Source organism: Pleuronectes platessa, chromosome 18, assembly GCF_947347685.1.
Source record: "Pleuronectes platessa chromosome 18, fPlePla1.1, whole genome shotgun sequence".
Taxonomy (NCBI): domain Eukaryota; kingdom Metazoa; phylum Chordata; class Actinopteri; order Pleuronectiformes; family Pleuronectidae; genus Pleuronectes; species Pleuronectes platessa.
In genome coordinates, this window is record NC_070643.1 from 8,577,030 (window position 1) to 8,596,093 (window position 19,064).

Below are 19,064 nucleotides of genomic sequence, written 5' to 3' on the forward strand. Positions count from 1 at the left end.
TGACAGCTGCGAGAGGCTCAGGGTGTTTGGAGGATGTTCTTTGAGGATTGAGGACCATCTGACTTCAACAGCATATAAACTGATAGTGAGAGGGTCAACCCTAGTGGTAGCATCGATGATTCAACTGGCTGTGATTTTCACAAACGCAATATGGAGCTAATTCTGCTGCAGGGATCCATACAGGGAGATTCTGCCAGAGGTTTTGTGCCTGTTAAGCCCTTTATTTTCAGTGATGGAGAAGTGCTAGGTGAACACGCACAGGCATGCTACTACTGCGTGGACCTCTGCTGCCTATAAAAATGGACTGTTTGTTGGCAAAGTAAATGAAACAAATAAAGAAATCCAGAGAGTTAAAAAGGTCTGTAACTCAAATCTGCTAGCAACCATGTCAGGTCGAGGCCTCTGTGTCCGCAACATTTTCAAGACACTAAAATGGCTGTCATTGCTTGTTGAATGAGCAAGATATTGGCATTTGCAGATGTGAGAGAATGGAAATGCAGAGGGACAACGAGCAGATCCAAAATGAGGGGCAGGTCTGTTTGAGGTGAGTGAGGGGGCGGAGAGGGAGACACCACAGTCCTTGTGTTCAGAGTCGAGTCTGGGCTTCGGGGATGTAAATCTCGATGCTGTCGGCGCTCTCCGTGGCCGAGTTCTGCCTGAAGGAGGCGGTTCTCTTGGTCTGCAGCAGCCTCCTCCTCGCCTCCGTCCTCTGACGATCCCCGAGGTCCAGGGACTTCTCCCTGATGGGCAAGGTGTGTCCGCCCACACGAGGCACCACCAGGCCCCCCGACCCACCTCCGCTGCCCAGGTCACCGGCGCTATCGGCCCGGAGGCTGCCGCTCACGCCACCCGCTGGCTTCTTTGGTAAAGGAGGAGGAAGCTTCTTGTCCTCCTTGCCCATCGACGTCGAGACATAGATTTAACATGTGAACAGACAGTGGATATTTTTGTGTCGGGTGGTGAGGAAATGGTTTTGTAACGAGGCACAATAGGAATCCCGTGGCAAAAAGGGGGACATATTGGGGTAGACAAGGACAATGAAAAACCAAAGGAAAAAAACGAGAGGAAGAATCGTGGAACAGGACATTACAAAAAAAAGTTTCCCAGCATGCATTGGCATCAGGTCACATACACAGATATGAAATGGGATAGGAAAAACAAAAAATAATGTAAAAAAAACAAGAAGAAAAGGAGAAACAATTGTTAGTCTGTTATCAAGAATAATGTAGTTGATCAATGAGTCGTCTAACCTTTGTAACAGACAAGCAGCAATAAATACAAAAATTAAATTACAGTTAGAATAATTTCTAGCAGTTTAAGACTTTTTAAGAATTCACTTGGGCTGCTCCACACGGCTCAGCTCAGCTCAGCTCAGCTCAGCTCAGCTCAGTTCCTCTTGCTGTTCTGTATATTTGCAGCCTGCAAAGGCTCGGAGGGCACAGCCATCTGCGCTACTCTTCTGCACATTGCCATCTTAGCTCTGGGGGATTGTTGAAGGGAAAGCTGGGCTGTTTGGATCCCCGGACGTCTCACCTTCTTTTCAGGTGGGAGCCTCCAACCAGAGTCCTTGAGCCTCTGGAGGTCCTGAAACCTGACTCTGACGTCCTCTATGTTGAGCTGGAGCAGGTCCCAGAAGCCTGCCAGGTCCTGAGAGGTGGGCTGAGGGTAGGCTGATGGGTCCTGGGCAGGCAGGGGGTCAGGATGTGACATGTGATGGGCGAGAAATGAATAAACAAGGATTTTTTAAAGAGAGAACCAGTTTCCTTTGTTTTTGAAGCCAATCTTATTATTGCCTTTAGTAACATTGAATCTCGGCAAAACCACGCACCATGTGTAATGTGTGTTGTCATGAGTTTCCAGGCAATCGCACACACTCACCACACTTTGTTGGCAGAGGCGGAAGAACTGCTGGACTTTCTGAGACATGACCATCTGGGCGCTGCCAACTGCATTTCGAATCAGCTCAAGAACTAGGGAGGAAACAGCACAAATGTAGTTTCAGAAAATCCAAGAGTTATTCATGGTTCATCTTTATCTCTAATCTTCTTCGATCTCCATCCCAAACTCACTCTCCTCGGGCAGCTCGTTCTCCTCGGCCTCTCTCTCCATGTTCTGGCACCAGCCCTCCATCCTCTCCACTTCTGTCTGAAGGAGGCGCAAGAAGAACTCTCCGTCCCTCATGCAGGGTGAGGCTCGGCCCGAGTCGGGCAGGCTGCGGGGGCCCTCCAGGGACGGTGTTCCCGCCCAGGCTCGCTCAGAGGTGATGGGCAGAGGGGAGTGGGAACGTGGGGGCAAGTGCGGGTGGGGATGGGGCCGCGGGTCAGCTGGGCAGGCCTCGTTGGGGTAGCCACCCTGAATAAAGTCCTGCTGAAATGGAAGAGACAACTGTTGGTATTTGGACTGTCAGTAATGTGTTCTGATTAGAAACAGACAGTGCTACTACAAACCTTCTTTTCACTGTGACCCTCACCCTGTACCACAGTGATTGAAAGAAGGTAATTACAGCAAATGCACCAAACAATCCCACATTCAGTCACAGATCACGGAGGACTTTCCCACTGTCGCTTCTATCACAATGCTAGTGACCGACTGTGAACTCACTTTTTGTGGAGAATATAATTACAGGATGATATGAGGCCTGATCATGTGCGTCACATCTTTCCATTGTGTTAGTGTCTTCAAAGGCTGCAATTCAAAGTGTCATGGCTTAACCCTGTGTAACCTTGGTTTTATTGAAATGAATTTATCTTAGTGGTTCTGTGTGTAAGATCGAGATGAAATGGTTGTTATCTTTATATGGTTTATATTTAAATTCTTTGCATTCACATAAGGGGCGGGTCCTCTCTACGGAGGCTGCCATTTTTTTATTGTACAGTAGCCCAGACTGGACAAACTAACACCTTTTGAGTTTTTATGACAACGGAAGGCCACCACATGTTCTCTTTCATGTTTGGAAGGGGAGGGTGACATGAGAGGTATTCAGCTGCAACATGAAACGTCACCACTAGAGGCCACAAAATCTTACATGCTAAACCTTTAATTAGAAAGAAATCATGATTTCTCGTTAAAGTGAGTTTTTAACCATTAGTACCACTGAAGGGCTGGTTTTAAGCAGGTTCTCCCTATGTTTATATCTCGTGCACATGTAGGCTACGGCGAGGCACAATCACATGGACAACACCATAGACTGGATTTGAAGATGGACGATATGACAGTTCGCCAAAAGTGAAGTATCTCGATTACCCCCTGGTGGATGGCAGCAGTATAGGTCATAAGCTGTAGCAGTTACAATTTTCTCGAAGAAGGTTTCTGTTATTTTAGGTAGTTATTTTCCCACTCATGAAGAGTTCCAACGTTTCTGAAGAGATTGGTTTTCATTCGTTTTATGCTACAACAAAGGAGTGAAATGTCGTGATTGACAGCTAAGACTGCATCGAGACTGGACAAGTTTGTGTACCTTGATACCATGGCTCCATTCCATGAACGCCACTGGCACAGACTCTGGCTCCAAATGCGCAAGATGGCCATATTCATTTGTGGTATGTGGCAGGACATTTCAGTCTATGATTCAAACCTTATTCCTGCCAAAAGTTCCAGTGCTTCCCCTGATTAACATTAACATGTTTACTGTCGTCTGCTTAAAATCATTCGAGCAATTTAATCTAATCTAATAGACCACCCTGTTGTTTTATTAGTTTCTGTTTCAGAATATTTCAAATGATCTATTTAAGCAGGAATTCATTAGTGTAAATTAAGTTTGATGGTCTTTTACAACACTGTTACGACGGTGCTTCATCTTCATTATGTGATATTACTCCAGACAGATGTTCTGAAGGGAGTGTTTTTCTGGGTGACAGACCCACATAATGAACCAACTTATATTGAATGGATCCTTAAACACAGTTTTTGATTAACTAAAGGTTCTGTTTCATGAATATCCATGAGGGCTATACTGTCATATTTAAAGCCAGCGTTGGTAAATACTGCAAAAGATAGAGAGCAGGCTAAAATGCAACCGATGCATCCCAGCCCCTCCCATCAGCCCTCTCGTATAAGCTACTTCCCCAAAACAAATGAGCCTGCAGGAACAGACACCGCTTTTTTTAAATTTTCTTTCAGAGAAATTTATTTATTGATGACCATCAGGACACAAAGAGGGTTTTAACAAATAAGATAAAAGAGTGTTTGAGAAGCAAATGAGGAGGTTTTCTTTCTAAGAAGGAGGCTTAAGACTATTTCTCTCATAATTATTAGAATTAAAATAAATAATGCCGGTTCACCACTAAGGTGAAATGTCTTGTTTCTCAAGCTTGTAGGGCTGTAACTGCTTTCTTTGTCAATGTGACCCTCCCCATCAAAGTTGTATTGGTTCTGCTGTGTATAGATATATCGGAGAAACTTCTTTACAGATGTTTTGCACACCATTGCGGTCCTACCTCTCTGTAGGCCCACTGTCCCTGCGTGTGGACGGTGCGGTGGCACTCCGCGTACTGGCTGGCCGACTCGGGCTCCGACGAGTGCCTCTGGAAGGAGCAGCCGAACTGGAGACTCTTATCCTGCGTTGGCACGGCGATGCTGAGCCCCGGGAAGCCCTCGGGGTCCAGGTCGGCCTGCACGCTCGCCGTCACGCTGTTGGAGCGCTTGAAGCGAGCCCGCCTGCAACACAGGCCCGCAGCCATCCAGTCACTCAGAGCATTGCACGTAAGGGAAATATCTCTCCGATGATAATTTTTGTTTCTTATAATTGCACATTCCTGTTTGAGCCGGGTCGGTCGCGCTGTCACTGCAGTCACCACTATTCCCTCGCTTTTTGATAGGTCCTGCTAAATCCTCTGGCATATGACGCAACGCTGTGTGCAAATGTCATGTCAGTGGACTCGGTGATGAGTGTTTACAAGTTTATATCCCACCTCCTCTCATCCGTCTCTGCTGCGTGATGAGGTGTGACTCAGATGTCTGTCCTATTTTACTCCCTCCACCAACGCCCCACTGTCATCCTCCGTGATTACAGGAGGTGGGGGACATTGTTAACAGGTGCATGATCACACACCGCCCGAGGTTTTTTCGGGAGCGCGTGAAGCTCTGAGCGTGCGCGTGTGTTTGTGTGCATCTGACCCGTAAGCGGCACCGGATATAATTAGGAGAAGGTCTGCGTCACGTGTGAAAGTCATGTCGAGCGTATGATTTGCAGTAGTCATGGCTACCGTCACTAATGGCGAAAAACAAGACATTCTTGGAACAAAGTGTTACCGAGTTCAAGCTGTGATGTCTGATGAAATGTTAAATGAAATAATAGGATCTAGCCAAGAAATCAAACCATAGGTGGCTGCACTGCAGGGCGCCGGGGAGATGGAGGCCTTTTCAAATTATATGTGGAGATTATTCACATAAATTAGCGCGCGGAGATCACAAGCTCTTGATGAAACCACATATTTTGAAGGGGGCAAAGATGAATTAGCAAACAAACAAAATGCAGATCTTACCTTGTGTCCATAATTAAGGAAAATCAAATGCAACATTGTTATTATTCCCCTACTTTGAATTTTTTGTAAACTTCCGTTACCTTTTGTCGTCTTCCACCTGGACCCCTATAGAGTGGACCTCTGTCAGAGCTTTACCCTCTCCCTCTGAATCGGACAGGGTCCCCGAGCTGTCCACCTGGAACACAAAAAGACACAAAGCACCAAACTCAGACCGGCGAGCTATTTGCTGAAACACGTGGACTAAAGATGCGACATACAAGTTCACTTTTTTGGTAAATGTGCCAGCACCGCAAAATCTGACCCGAGTTCAGGAGGAAGACGCCATCTCTATGTTTAAGAGTCGACTTAAAACCTTCCTTTTTGATAAAGTTTATAGTCAGAGCTGGTTCCGGTCTCAGCCCAGCTCTTAGTTCTGCTGCTTTAGGCCTAGATTGTTGGGGGACACGTGACACATGGAGCTTCTTCTTCCTCTTCTCCCTCTTAATCACATAAATGTCTAATCAATACATGTTACAGACTCGACTTCTTCCCCGAAGTGCATGTGCTGTATCGTTGCAGATCAGGTATCGCTGCTGCGGCCACATCATGGAGGCATCTGATCGTGGATTATGATTACAACTAGATTGCTTGGATGTATAATATGCCTACTCAAATATACTACTATTCCCTGGCCATACCGCTACTACATTACAATCGATATGCCCCTCCATTTATGTTAGAGACTCTCATTTCTCATGAATGTTGTAAATATTGTTATTTTGTTTATTTGCTCTGCGACACGTGACATCTATGGCACGTCTGTCCGTCCTGGAAGAGTGATCCCTGACCTTTTTTTGGAGGGGGGGGGGGGGTTCCCCACTCCCGTCGAGGGTTAAGGGCAGAGGATGCATCTTGTTAAGTTCAATGAGGCTAATCTTGATTCGGGAATGTGAGAAATAACGTCTTATTATACCTTTTTAAGCCAGGCAAAAGCTTAAATGTAAAAAAAACAACAAAAAAAAACAGGTTACAACAAGGGAAGAACTGCAGAGCTGCTAGCAGGCAGATTTTGCTCCGGAGCTAAGCTAACTGGCTGCTGGCTGCAGCTTCATGTTTAATAGGCACACATGAGAGTTGAATTGATCTTCTCTCATCCAACCCCTGGCCAGGGGCGATTCAAGGATTTTTTTTTAAATGAGGTGGCACTGGAGAAGGGGCCCCTGGGAAATCAGAAAACTCTTGCCGAAATAAATACAGTGTTGAAAAATGACTAAGAAACCACTGGGGTGATTTTCACATCTCCCGCCACCTGTTTAGACATTTCCCCAAATATCAAATGATTGCTTTAAATGAGTGATAATATGTTATTATGTTTAGGGGGAGGGGCAGAGATGTTTCCTTCCAGTATCCAGCTCTAGTTTCATAGTTCATGCACATAAGCGAACGGCAATAAAGTGAATAACTTACATTGATCAACTATTCCTTCAACAAGTGCCTACATTGTGTGCCCTATGTCAGTGCTGGAATGATCAGTCAATGAACAGTAACATTTGAAAACAATTATAATAAGTGTAATGAAGCAAATATGATCAAGATTCTTTGGTTTAAGCTTCTCTAATGTTAATCAATCAATGCAACTTGAATTTCTTAGGACTGTGGATGTTGGACAGACGAAACAAGCATCTTTGGGTCCTTACTCACCTGTACAGCTATTGATGGACTCCACTTTCTTCTTCCTTCATCCTGCCCTGCAGCTTTACACAGCACTAGGCTGTTCTGAGGCAGAGAGACTGATTTCCCCAGGCTACCCCCAGCCCTGCCATCCCTCTCTCTGGCCGGCCTTGGTGGCCCCTCCAGTAGGCTGTCAGCTGAGCTGCTGTGTTTGGCTCTCACCCCGACCCCCGGACCCCCTCCGTAGGGTACCAGCTCTCGTGAACCCCTGACCCCGTCGAGGCTCTCTGCCGAGTTACTGTGCTGTCGGGACCGTCCAGAGCCCGTGGCGGTGTAGTAGCCCCCCCTGGAGGTGCGACCCGAGGGTCCGTCAGAGCTGCCCATGTCCACAGAGTTGCTGTGCTGCTTCTGGCGCCCGGAGACCGAGGCCAACTGTCCGCTATTCTGGAAGTAGGCGTCCTGGGTGGACTCGGTGCTGCTTTGGGCCCGCACCGAGAGAGAAGACTTGGACATGCGAGGTGGGAGTGGGGGAGGAGCACCTTTACGATAAGGAAAGACTGAGGTGTCAGAAGAGTGGGAGAAAGGGAGACAGAGGCAGAGTGGGCAATTAAAAGCAAAACGGGAACTTTCTGAACTGGGAGGAGGGGAAGTTGGAAACTTACAAAATGGACAGACTGGCAAGAGAAGATGAAAGGATAGATGGATTGACAAAAGAGGGACATTTATTTAGGGAAAAGGAGGTGAACCAAAACAGAGAGAGAGAGAGGGAAAAAGCAACAAAACCATTAAAAAATAATGCCAGTGTAACAAAAATATTTAAAAAAGCAGCTCACGATTTCTTTCACCAAAGAAAGTGTGAATTTCAGTGGGAGGCAGAGAGCAAAGGGGTGGAAGAGACAGACATGACAGAGGCGACAAGGGAAACCTCTTCCCCTGAGCGAACTTAACTCTGCTTCATAGGAATACAGTATAAAGCAATTTCCTGAGAGAAATATTAAATGAGAAGTGCAGATTCTGTCTCTTCTCACAGCTCCAATCAAACGTATACACACACACACACACACACACACACAAAAATGCACACAGACACACAAATATACATCTGATGCTCTGACCTGCAGTGTGTGTGCGTACTCGTAAGTGGGTGTATGCAGTGGCAGATAAATTACTTTTTTAACTCAGGGGCGATGACCGGGCCACAACTTACGGGCCATTTATATTTCTAACATCCATTCACCTTTCCTGATTCATTAAGATGCACATTTAATTCATTCCTTATTTACTGTTAGCTCAAAATAGCTTTAAGCAAAGCCACACATTATTGAATATATAATGTGTTCTTGAAAAATGCTAAAACTGAGAAATAGTTTTATCTGATTTATTGTTAGTATTGTTAGTAAGTGGCTAGTTTATAAAAAAGGACAAGGATACTCAGGGACCAATCAGATTTCAGCTGGGGCCAGTGCCCCCCTGGCCCTGCGCCTGTATGCACCCCTGGGTGTATGTGTATTTAAGCTTGTGTACACTTCATGTATTTTTTGACACTTCACAGTGGCTTATATAAATCTCAGAGGGGATTTGCTGGTCTAAGCTGAAAAAAAATTCCTGTGAGGCACCAAGTGGCCCTGCAGTCAACTGTAAAAAACACACATATAAGCAAATAAACACGCAGACACACTCCCAGATAAAAAACGCAGATGAAGTGGATATCAGCGATGTCTCACTTCAACAGTTACGGTGAAGGAGGAGAAGAGGAGGGGGAATGTGAAGATGCCAGGTAGGGACACAGACGGACAGACACAGAGAAAGAAGCAGCTGGAGACGCTGAGCTATCATCGTAATCATGAGCGTTCCGGTTTCCCCATTACCGAGCTGCAGAAACTTGCCATCACACAGAGGAGGGTGATGGCAGAGATGGGAGTGAAGAGAGAGGTGACAGAGAACGAAGAGCGCCACAATCACATCCACACAAGCCCAGGGGCTTACAGCATGCACACATATACATACAGTACAGTCAACACTGCAGTGGAGAGAGAGTGTGAGGGGAAAGATTGCAGAGATTGAAGGACAAGAGAAGGAAAACATTAAAATGGATGCACATACTTCATGCAGCTGTGTAGTCCCTGGCTTGTGTGTGTGTGTGTGTGTCTGTGTGTAATTTCGTAAACTTCTGTCGAGGTTCGCAGGCGCAAGCTGTCATAAAATTCCTTCTCCCACTGTGTCTCCCACCAGGCTCCCACCACACAGACGGCAACCACACACTTCTCCAACACTAACACGCTGACTGAACCGCGCCACACGCTCACACTCACCGGCCCCGCCCTTGATGCTTCCCTGGGGGCCTGACATGGAGAAGACGGAGAGGCAGTCGTCGTCCTGGGAACAGCCGGCCTGGATGGCGCGGACGTAGCTGTGGCTGCGGGAGCGAAACACGCCCGGCAGATCCAGGGCCTCCACGGCTTGGGACTCCACCTCCCCGAACATGGTCTCACACACGGCCTCAAACTGACGGTTCAATGTGTCCCCCAGCTGGAGCAGAGGAATGAGTAAAGTCTGTGTCGTTAATGAACTCACTGTGCGGGATGAGAAACAGATGAAGCTCGTGACTGGTTACCTGTGAGCTGGTCAGAGAGCGGGTGTAACTACGAGAGCGGGTGTGGGTTTTGGGCGTGGTCCGGCTGGTAGGGTAGGAATCTGTGCACTGCTTACACGAGTACCTGGAGCAAACACATGACACCCAAAATCCACTTTAACTATGACAGTGAGTGGTGAAACCAGCTCTTATTTCCCACCTAGCTGAAATTGTATTCTGGCTGCAAAATATCCAAACGTTTGCTTTGCTATTTTTTGTCAGCAACCACAAATATCAAATAAAATGTCACAGAGTCATGTTCACGTACAACCAGCAGGAGTCATTTTGAGGGTTCCATTCCTGCGTCTCCGTGTATAAGGAGAAAAACTGAAAAGTACTATACCATACAGTATCATTTAGAATTTGTGCATCTTGTAAGAAATCATTCTGAACAACAGAATATCGCTATTTCCATGTTGGATACACAGAAGTGCAGTTATGGAAGAAAGAAAAAGAAAAACAACAAACCTCACGTACTTTCCCAAAGAATTTACCGACAATTTCTGAAGGTGTCAATTTCTGAAGGTGTCTGTTACCCGATGTACATCGCAAGAACATTCATTTCTGTGTCTCTTTTTAATGACTGGAGTTTGCTGATGTGATATAAAGTTTGGATTTGTTGATATTTGTAGCAATTATTTCCCCTATCAACATCGGCACATTTATTTGGGATGTTTCAACTCTGAATATTTGTAAGAATAAAAAGTTCATTGCTCTCTGAAAGGGTCTACTTGTATCTTTATGCTGTGATATTTTTATCATTACATCGGTGGTATAAAGTGCTCTGAAAATTATCACAATAATATCCTTTACAAATTGTTCATGTATAGTGAAAGGCCTACTTCCGACGACAACATGAATAATAATCATGACATCTGACCTCTGATCCATGCTGATGGATCGTCGGAAGGCGTCTCTCTGAGCGATCAGGGTGGACTTGGGCGAGGCCTTGGGGCTGGTGTCGGAGTCCACGCTGTCGTCATCACCCATGGCCTTGATGTAGCTGCCGCTCCGCATGCGGCGGCAAGGGATCTCTCCACCGGTTTCGCCCGGGCCGCCGCCACCGTAGCTGCCTCCCCAGTCATCTGAGGGGACCTGAGACACGTTCACATGAGGAGTCAGACGATGAAGTGTAACAATAAAGAGGCAGGATTGATCTGCCATGTGGAGCACTCACACTGCCCCGTTGGTTTATATGATTCTCTGTGAATGGGTTAAACACAGAGTTGTTCTTCAACTGCACCGACTGTTCAGGGAAAAGTTATTAAATACAATGCAAATTAATGTTGATGTCAGTGCTGAGATATTGGAGATATTTCCACTGCACTGTTGGCAGATTCATCCCAAAATCTGATACTTAAAGACCTCTCAAAACAGAAATATATTTCATCAATGAAAAATATTTCACACCTCAAGCAGAAGGACAGTAATGACTCAGAAGTACAGTCCTGGCACACGTGCACACAGCGTTGTAAAGATGGCTCAAGCATGCTCATGCACACGATGGGAACAAACACGCACACACACACGCGCGCGCACATACAGTTTATGCATATACATGGCCCGTGGTGTTAGAGAAAGAGAGAAAGGGACAAAGAGACCTACAGAGAGAGAGAAACTCTTGACAGCAGGAGAAACACTGACGCAAAGGAGGAAACGCAGTGTAAGCCAGGAGGCGACAGACAGAGCAAACAGGCAAATGCACAAGAGCGTAGGTAGATGAGCAGACGGACAGACAGGAAAGGCAGGTGGCGTACAGAGAGAGAGACAGAGGAACAAGGTGACGAGACAAGAAGCAGGGAAGCAGACTTAAACGCACGGGGAGCAGGAAGACGAATGAGCGGACGAGAAGGGGTCTGATGAGAAAACAAAATGAAAACAACACACACACATACACAGATGCGCACGCACACACACACACACAGGGAAAACAACACACAGAGAACTAATAAAGAGCAATGAAATGAAACCATAATATTGGCTCCTATAGTTTCCACTGCAGTCCTTGAATAAAATGTGTGACTTCTCATAGCTATGTCATCATGTTAGTATATTCTTTAAAATATCATCTACATTTGGTTTTGTTGCTCTGATATTTTCTAAAGTTCTTAAGATGACACACAGGGAATGAATTTGTAAAATATTTCCATGCACATTTATTTGAGGCGACTTGAGCCCTGTCTCTTAGGTGTATGGCACCGCGTTTTCATCCTGAGCTTTTGTATTTCTTTTGTAATCTGTCAAGTATTAGAGTGATGCATCACCAACCCACCCACTTGCTCACAGTGAATCCTGTGGAGGATTTCCTTCTTTGTTCTCACATGGGCTCATTCAGAAACTCTGGTTGCTCGGACAGGTTACATGTGGCCAGAATTTGACACTTTTCCTGTGTAACTGACTGATAGTCGCAGCCTAAATGACCAGATTCAGGCCCGGCAAGTTCAAGAATGATGCCAAGCTGTATATCAGTGAAAAATACTCCGAAGGCATTAAAAAAAACGCGCTTATCTTCAATATTTACCGAGGAAACTTAAACCAGCAGCTCCTCTGGTTCAGGAAGCCAGGAATCATGAGGCATATCCACCGTTCAAGTTGTGTTTCAGTCAAGAGATTAATAATTTTTGTATTTTTCTCTAAAGGAAAATCTCTTCATCGCAGGGGGGCACTGTGCCCAGCAGAATGCACCACTTGTGGCTGCAGTCCAAATGACATAGTGCTTCTTGAAGTGGACGTTAAGTATCCACACAGCGTTGCTCACAAGTCATGATGGTGTAACTTTGTTAAATTCACGTTTTGGTTTCAAATATGCAGCAGTAGAAGATAATGACATTGTTTATAAATCCACAGATTATAAGAGATTAACAGAAATTTGTGACATCAACATTCGGATACTGCGGAGGAGTTCGATATGTAAATGCGTGTGTATGTGTCTGATTTGTTTTCCAGTGTAATTAAAGCTTCAGTTTTTGCAAATGCTGTGAGGTGTGTAGTCCCACACACATGTGTCCATATAAAAAACACCTACACACACTGACTAACACACACACGTTCAGTCAAGGCCCCGGGGCTTGGCATCTAGCTGAGTGTGTGTTTTTAAGGTCATCACTTAAAAAGATGATTCAGCCTAATCTCCCGATCCCCCTGGCCTTCCACTATCTCTCTCATTTTCTCATCCTGCTCTTTCACTCCTCCTCTCACTTTGCCCCGTGGCGATCATCACCTCCTTTATCTCATTTCTATCCCTGAGCTTGCTCCGCTATCTCTGCATCCCTCTACCTTGCTCTTTCCCCCCTCAGTCTACATCTCTGCCTCTGTTTATGTCTTCATTTCACTTTTGCTCCATATTCTTGTTTTTCTCATTTCTTATCTATCAGACACAGGCCGAGGGGGGGAAGAGAGAGGCTTAGGGATTGGAGGGCACCGGGTTCTGATGCCACACATCGTGATTGCCTTTGACACCATGGGGGGAAAAACCTTACACATGTCCAGCTGTAATTCAGACTCCGTCTTTTCGTGTTCCTTTATTTTTCACTTTGAGCTGCTTCACTTGAGCAGTGACCTGGTGCGGACTAGTACAATCATGTCAGTGTTTCAAAACTCACCAGCTCAACGGGTACTTGTAAATTTACTTGCTTTGTTATGAAAGAAAGTTTATTTAATTTTTGGCACTTTTTCTAAATTGATTTACAGTTTCCCTGGTTTGTGTTAAGGCTTAAATATTGTGTGGTATAAGATTTGTGTTAGCTCAGCGTTTCTGTCAGGTGTGAACTGTCTTGTAATTTTTTACTAAAGTAAAAGAAAAAGTAAAATAAATCAATTTTGGCCACACAAAATCATAGGAAATAAGTTTACTTTTTAAAATGTTATCTATATTAAGCGTGAAAATAAGGAGTTTTTTATTCGTAATGTTTTCTGTGTATTTCTTTATCTGTGTTAAATAAATCTTTGGAGAGCTGTAGGAGTTGGTGATAATTCCCTGAGTGACGGCTTAAACATCTACGAAGTCATCTGATCCAATATTAATGTTAAAATGTTCATAATACCTGCTTTAAATTCTGCTTCTCAATGTGCGATTTTGAGTCTTTACACTCTCGCAAAGATATTTCCAGACATTGCTTCACTCTGGCACCTGTGCTGCTGTTTGTCATGATGTCTCTTCCCAGTGGAGTGGACATGAACAGCTCTATATCTCCTGTTTCAGGAAACAGCCGGCTCTGAAGTCATGGATCTGGCTGACTTAAGCACATCCCGAGCGCCGAACAAAATTCTCTCCACACACCTTCGCGCCACTCCTTCGCAAAACTGCAAGGGACGCCTGGAGATATGAGAAACGCTGCAGTGGGGGGGAAGTTCTTTTCGTGTCCTGAGGTGGGAATGAGATGGTGTAGCCTGAGGTGCATGAGCGAATTGTGTGGGGTTGTGTCCTTTGAAAACACTGACACGCACAGCCCTGCTCTCACTGTCTCTTCTATCAGCAGACCTCAGCTGCGTCTACAGGATGAGAGTTGGAAAAACACCAGGGACTTCTTTGGCTACCTGCTGTTTCCGTAGAAACACAGCCTGCATGGCGGCTCTACCTCCGCAGAGCTGGACGTTTGATGGTGTGTGTGTACAATTATATGTGTGCATGCTCTATCTCTCTCTCAGCTGCCTCTGTAGGTACCCTATAAGAACCATTAGCTTTTCATTTTAGGGTAATTCAAATAATGAGGGAAAGGGCGAAAGGAAAATAGCACCAGTTAGAGTCAGAGACAGAGTGCAGCACCTGGAAGTAAGAGCTGTTAGGAGAGACATCAAATCATCTCTGCGTGGGTGAGAATCATTGTTTTCTGACTCACAGCGAAAACACCAAGACAGTCACTGACAGTGTCGCTCAGGTGGATATTTAAACATTTCAACCTTTGGCTGTGTAAGCTCATTCTTAACTTGTCACTTCGTGTTTTTTGTTTTTATGAAAAAAGAGAAAAAAAATACACAGCGAACCCCTGTATATGAACTGATAGAAAATTAAGTTCCAGTGAGAATTCATTGTTTGGTTAATCAAGCTTAGGTTGATGCAAAAAATTATTTGAGTTGTGGGGATTGCTATTTGTCCCCATAAGGAAAACAAGTCCCAAATAAATAGGTAATACCTGGACCAAACACACACATACACTGGTTGACGTACACACACCTGCAGGTAGTGGAAGGTCCTCTCCTTCAGTTTGCTCTCCAGGGGTACAAGAGCTTTATTATAGGCTCCTCCCCTGGTGGACGGGTACACCTCCCTGGCCTGACTCACTGTCATGGCTGACCAGGTGCTCCTCTTCATTGAGTGGCCATGGTGTCCTTGGTGTCCCCCTCCCTCAGTCCCAGCCAAAGCCATTGTGGTACACGCCACGCACTCCCCGGGCGCCGGCCCACCCCCGTGATCCTTGGGTTTCTTCATGGTGAGTTCCTGGATGGCAGCGTCAAGGCTTTCGTGTCCACTGGGATACCCCCGTCTGCCTCCGCTCACCAGGTAGCTGCTGTCGCTGTCCAGGTTGTCGTCAGAGCTCCACCAGCCCGCCGTCCTGCTGCGGTGGCGTCGGCCCGATTCGTGCCTCGAGTCTCCACTCTTGCTGCGCTCTCGAGACTTGCTCCTCCTGGTAGAGCGAGACTGGTGGCCTGAGTAGTGGCCTCCACCGTCCTCCCCTCCACTCCTGTGACCTCCTCCTCTCTCACCACGGTAGTCCCCACCTCCTCTTGTGCCGTTGTATTCCCGCTTGGATGGTGCTTCCAGGGAATGTGACTTGGCGAAGAGGCGCTGCACGGAGTTGACTAGGTGACGGATACGGGAGGGGCTTTCACTGCGTTGTTCAGCGCCCCCACTAGCAGTGCGCTGGTACTGCAGCGTGTGGAAACCATCGGGATGAAAGGGCACCTGCTTCTCAAACTGGTCACCCATATTCGGTGGAATGCGGTGCATCTTCCCTCCGTGGCCTGAGGTCAGGCACTCCTCACAAGAGTCAAACGACTGGAGAGGTGGGTGCTGGGAGCGGGGAAAAGTACCGCCTCCAGAGTGGCTGTGGGAGTGGGAGTGGGAATGATGCCTTTCCAGTGCCAGAGCCTCGGCATGACCCCCCGGAGGGTAGTATTGGCCATCGCTGTGACCCTGGTAGTATTCTCTGCCGGGGCCATCACAGTCCTCAGGCGGGCAGTGGCAAGGGCCTCCCCCGCCACCACCGGAGGAATGCTGGGACATGCTACGGCTGACATGGTACCCTTTCATAGGCGCCGGGGCGTGGTGGGCCGTCCGGGCCGAAAGGGGGCGCTGTGGGCGTGACAGGGCTGCACCGGTCTCACCTGGAGGCACAGAAGAAGTGAACTTTTAGATTCTGATCTTAATAGCATAATAAAACATTCGGCTTATCAGATAATTGAATCTAAAGTTTTCAGTACTGTTCTGCCTTTATATTTTTTAGGAGAATCCGCTCGATTTGTGCGAAAGGCAATAACAGAGATGCAATACCTTAAAGATATGATTCTGATAGAGTACAGGTATAAATAACTTATTTGATGTTTCTATGCTCTACTATATGTGTGAGGGGCAGCGCGGTGTAGCTCGCCGGATGACTTAAAAATGAATCACAACAAAAATAATTAGACTGTAGATTGATGTCCGCAAATTGAAAGGATTTTTATTTTTTTGCTGTTTGTGATTAACATTTTTATTGATGCTGCAATTCATTTTTTACTCAACCGAAGACAAATAGTGCAATAGTGAACATTCATCCCGGAGGCGGCAATAAGCGGCCACAGACAGCTTTCTTCTTCTCATTCATCTCTGAGGCTGCTGGGCTGATAAATCAAGGATATTAGCCTCACCCCCTACCCCCTCTCTCGCGGTATCTCTCCACCGTGCTCTGCCATTTAGCGCCTCTCCTTCCTTCCTCTCTCGCTCTCTCTCCCATTTATTGTTGTTGCATCCATCAGCCAGGCTCTTCTCCCTGCTGTCTGTCCGGGCATATTCCCAAATGTCTGTGCAGCCAATCACAGAGTGATTTCACTTTTTGAGTCACAGAACTACGATTCACAATATTCAGGTGGGCCGGCAGAAACCAACGCTGCTGACGGCTTGACGGGATAAAACAAAACAAACGCAGGAAAGGAAACCATTGTGTGTTGGCGAGCTGCAGAAATGATGTAGCACAATGCAAATCATAGTCTAGTTGCTGTAAGTCAAAGTAAACAGAATGGAAAGAGGAACAAAGCCTTTTGTGTTCGCCTTTTCATCACATGGATAACAACTCAGATTAAATTCCAAACGTGGTAATCATGTGTTTTATTGGACTGGCATTAATTGCTGTGGCTGTAATCACATCCTCTATTAACCATAATATCCACTGACTATATAATGAGTCACATGCTTCAAACTGTTTATAATGTGCACAAGCCTCTCCCGTCGCTTTTAGATGTGATTAAACGGTGATGAAATTACATGATGAAAGCCTGAATCGAGCCGCTCGACTAGATGGGACTCTCGGAGCGCCTGCCAGTGTGTTTGTGCCCGTCTTTGCCGTCTTTCACACAGAGATGCAAGATAAGGGACAGATGCTGGGGTAATCATTAAATTGAGCATGGCCTGTTTGCCTTGATTGGGTGAATGAGAGCCGCCACCCAAGATGCTCCCCCACATGCTTCCGTGTCATTGGTGTAGCCGTGACGACGGCCCATACCACGTCAGTATCCCACTGTGGACAGATTTCAGACAGCTGTGGCACCTGGATGGACCGGGCCACATCACATTGACTCCGTGAGTGTGTCATTCATCGGTTGTTGTTTTTTTACCACCCTTGTCCATTTGTTATTTTGTTGTTCATTGGTTTCCTTATTTATTTATGGCATTATCAGCAGGGTTACACAACATCTACATAATATATTACCACACAACTGTGCAAGGACGGGCTATGGATCATGAAAGAACCCATTCAATTTTGATGCTGAAGTGGATGAAATCACAAGAATCACATATGGACTTGATGAAAAGAATCTGGCTGTATGTTGGGCCTCGCTTGAGGTATACGATCTGTTGTTGTAAATGGTTTGTGAAATGTTTGCTCTTTGGCAAAGCAACTTCTAACTATGCATACACATCTGAAAAATGATAACCATTAAACATTTCCCCTTTTTTTTCTGCTTTATTTTTTTAAGCTTTCAAGATGTCACAAACTAAATCACCTGAGATTCATTGGCTTAATCTCTAACAATTCCTCACATTTTGCAAGCTTCTAATCCTTTTTCTCTATGTCATATTTACATCTGAAAAGTAACCACGAGCTAAAGGTGTCAGATATGTCATGGATTAAAGGTAGTTACCTCACCAAGGAGGTTATGTCCCCCCCCCTTGTCCCTTTTTGTTTGTTGGTTGATTTGTATGTGTGTTAGGTGTAAGCAAGATTAGAATCCCAAAATAAGTAACATGGATTGTGTCCCCTTGAGCACAAGTTTATTTTGTCTTAGAAGCAATAACATACTTCTTTTTTTGCAGTGTGTCACACTTGCGTGTCTGCTTTTGTGAAAGGGCGGCAAAGTGAGCTGCAGCGCTGCTCTGCCTGGAGGAGTAATTTAAACCTTGTTCTGTTTATTATGAAGTCTTTGGCTTTGGAACAGGCTGTTGGCTAGGAGCTGTCAGTCACAGTCACATGCACACTGACTGCACGAACACGTCCAAAAGACACCCCTGTGCAAAGACGGTAGAGATAGCGGTTAAAAGAAACGCAGCTGAAAGTTTGCTTTCACTCATCTTTATTTTCTTCTGTCTATCTGTCCCTCCTTACATCCCCCTCTCCTCTCTGTCTCTCCTCCTGACCTAATTCTATCCATCCTCAAGTCATGTGTCTCTCCCTTCGCTCTCTTCCTTTCTTTCTTTTTCAACCTGTCAGTCTGTCTGCCCCTCAGCCTGTCAGTACTTCTTTAATTACAAAGTTTGTTTCCATTTTTAATCTCTCTCTCTCCTTCTCTCTGGTACATGTACACAAATTTTACACACCAAATATCAGCGGACACTTTCAAGGTGCTTCGTTGGTTCGCTCTCAGCCCGCTCTTCCGTGAGTTCCCTGCTAAGTGCTCAGGGATCTCTCTTCAAATAATTTTTGCACGCCACATATTTTTCTTTTCCATACTTCTGTTTGTCTTTGGACAAAGCCTCCTCCTCCCTCCTCCTCCTCCACCTCTGTGTGTGGTATTAAAAATATTCAGCAGCTGCTCAGCCGGGAGTTGGAGCTGTACAGCACGCTGTCATTGTTTAACACTGCTTGGCATCAACATGATTGTTACAG

General features: G+C 45.8%; 1 protein-coding gene across 1 annotated transcript; it reads right to left on the reverse strand.

The window, feature by feature from the left end:
* Window positions 1–586: 586 nt before the first annotated feature.
* dlgap3 (discs, large (Drosophila) homolog-associated protein 3) lies at window positions 587–16,081 on the reverse strand. Its single transcript, XM_053446976.1, has 11 exons — window positions 14,939–16,081; window positions 10,646–10,860; window positions 9,748–9,850; window positions 9,446–9,662; window positions 7,164–7,690; window positions 5,564–5,658; window positions 4,437–4,656; window positions 2,070–2,364; window positions 1,879–1,970; window positions 1,534–1,680; window positions 587–892 (listed from the first exon to the last, which is right to left on the reverse strand). The coding sequence occupies exons 1-11, from the start codon at window positions 16,013–16,015 to the stop codon at window positions 587–589; spliced, it is 3,294 nt and encodes a 1,097-aa protein (XP_053302951.1). The 5' UTR covers window positions 16,016–16,081.
* Window positions 16,082–19,064: the final 2,983 nt, after the last annotated feature.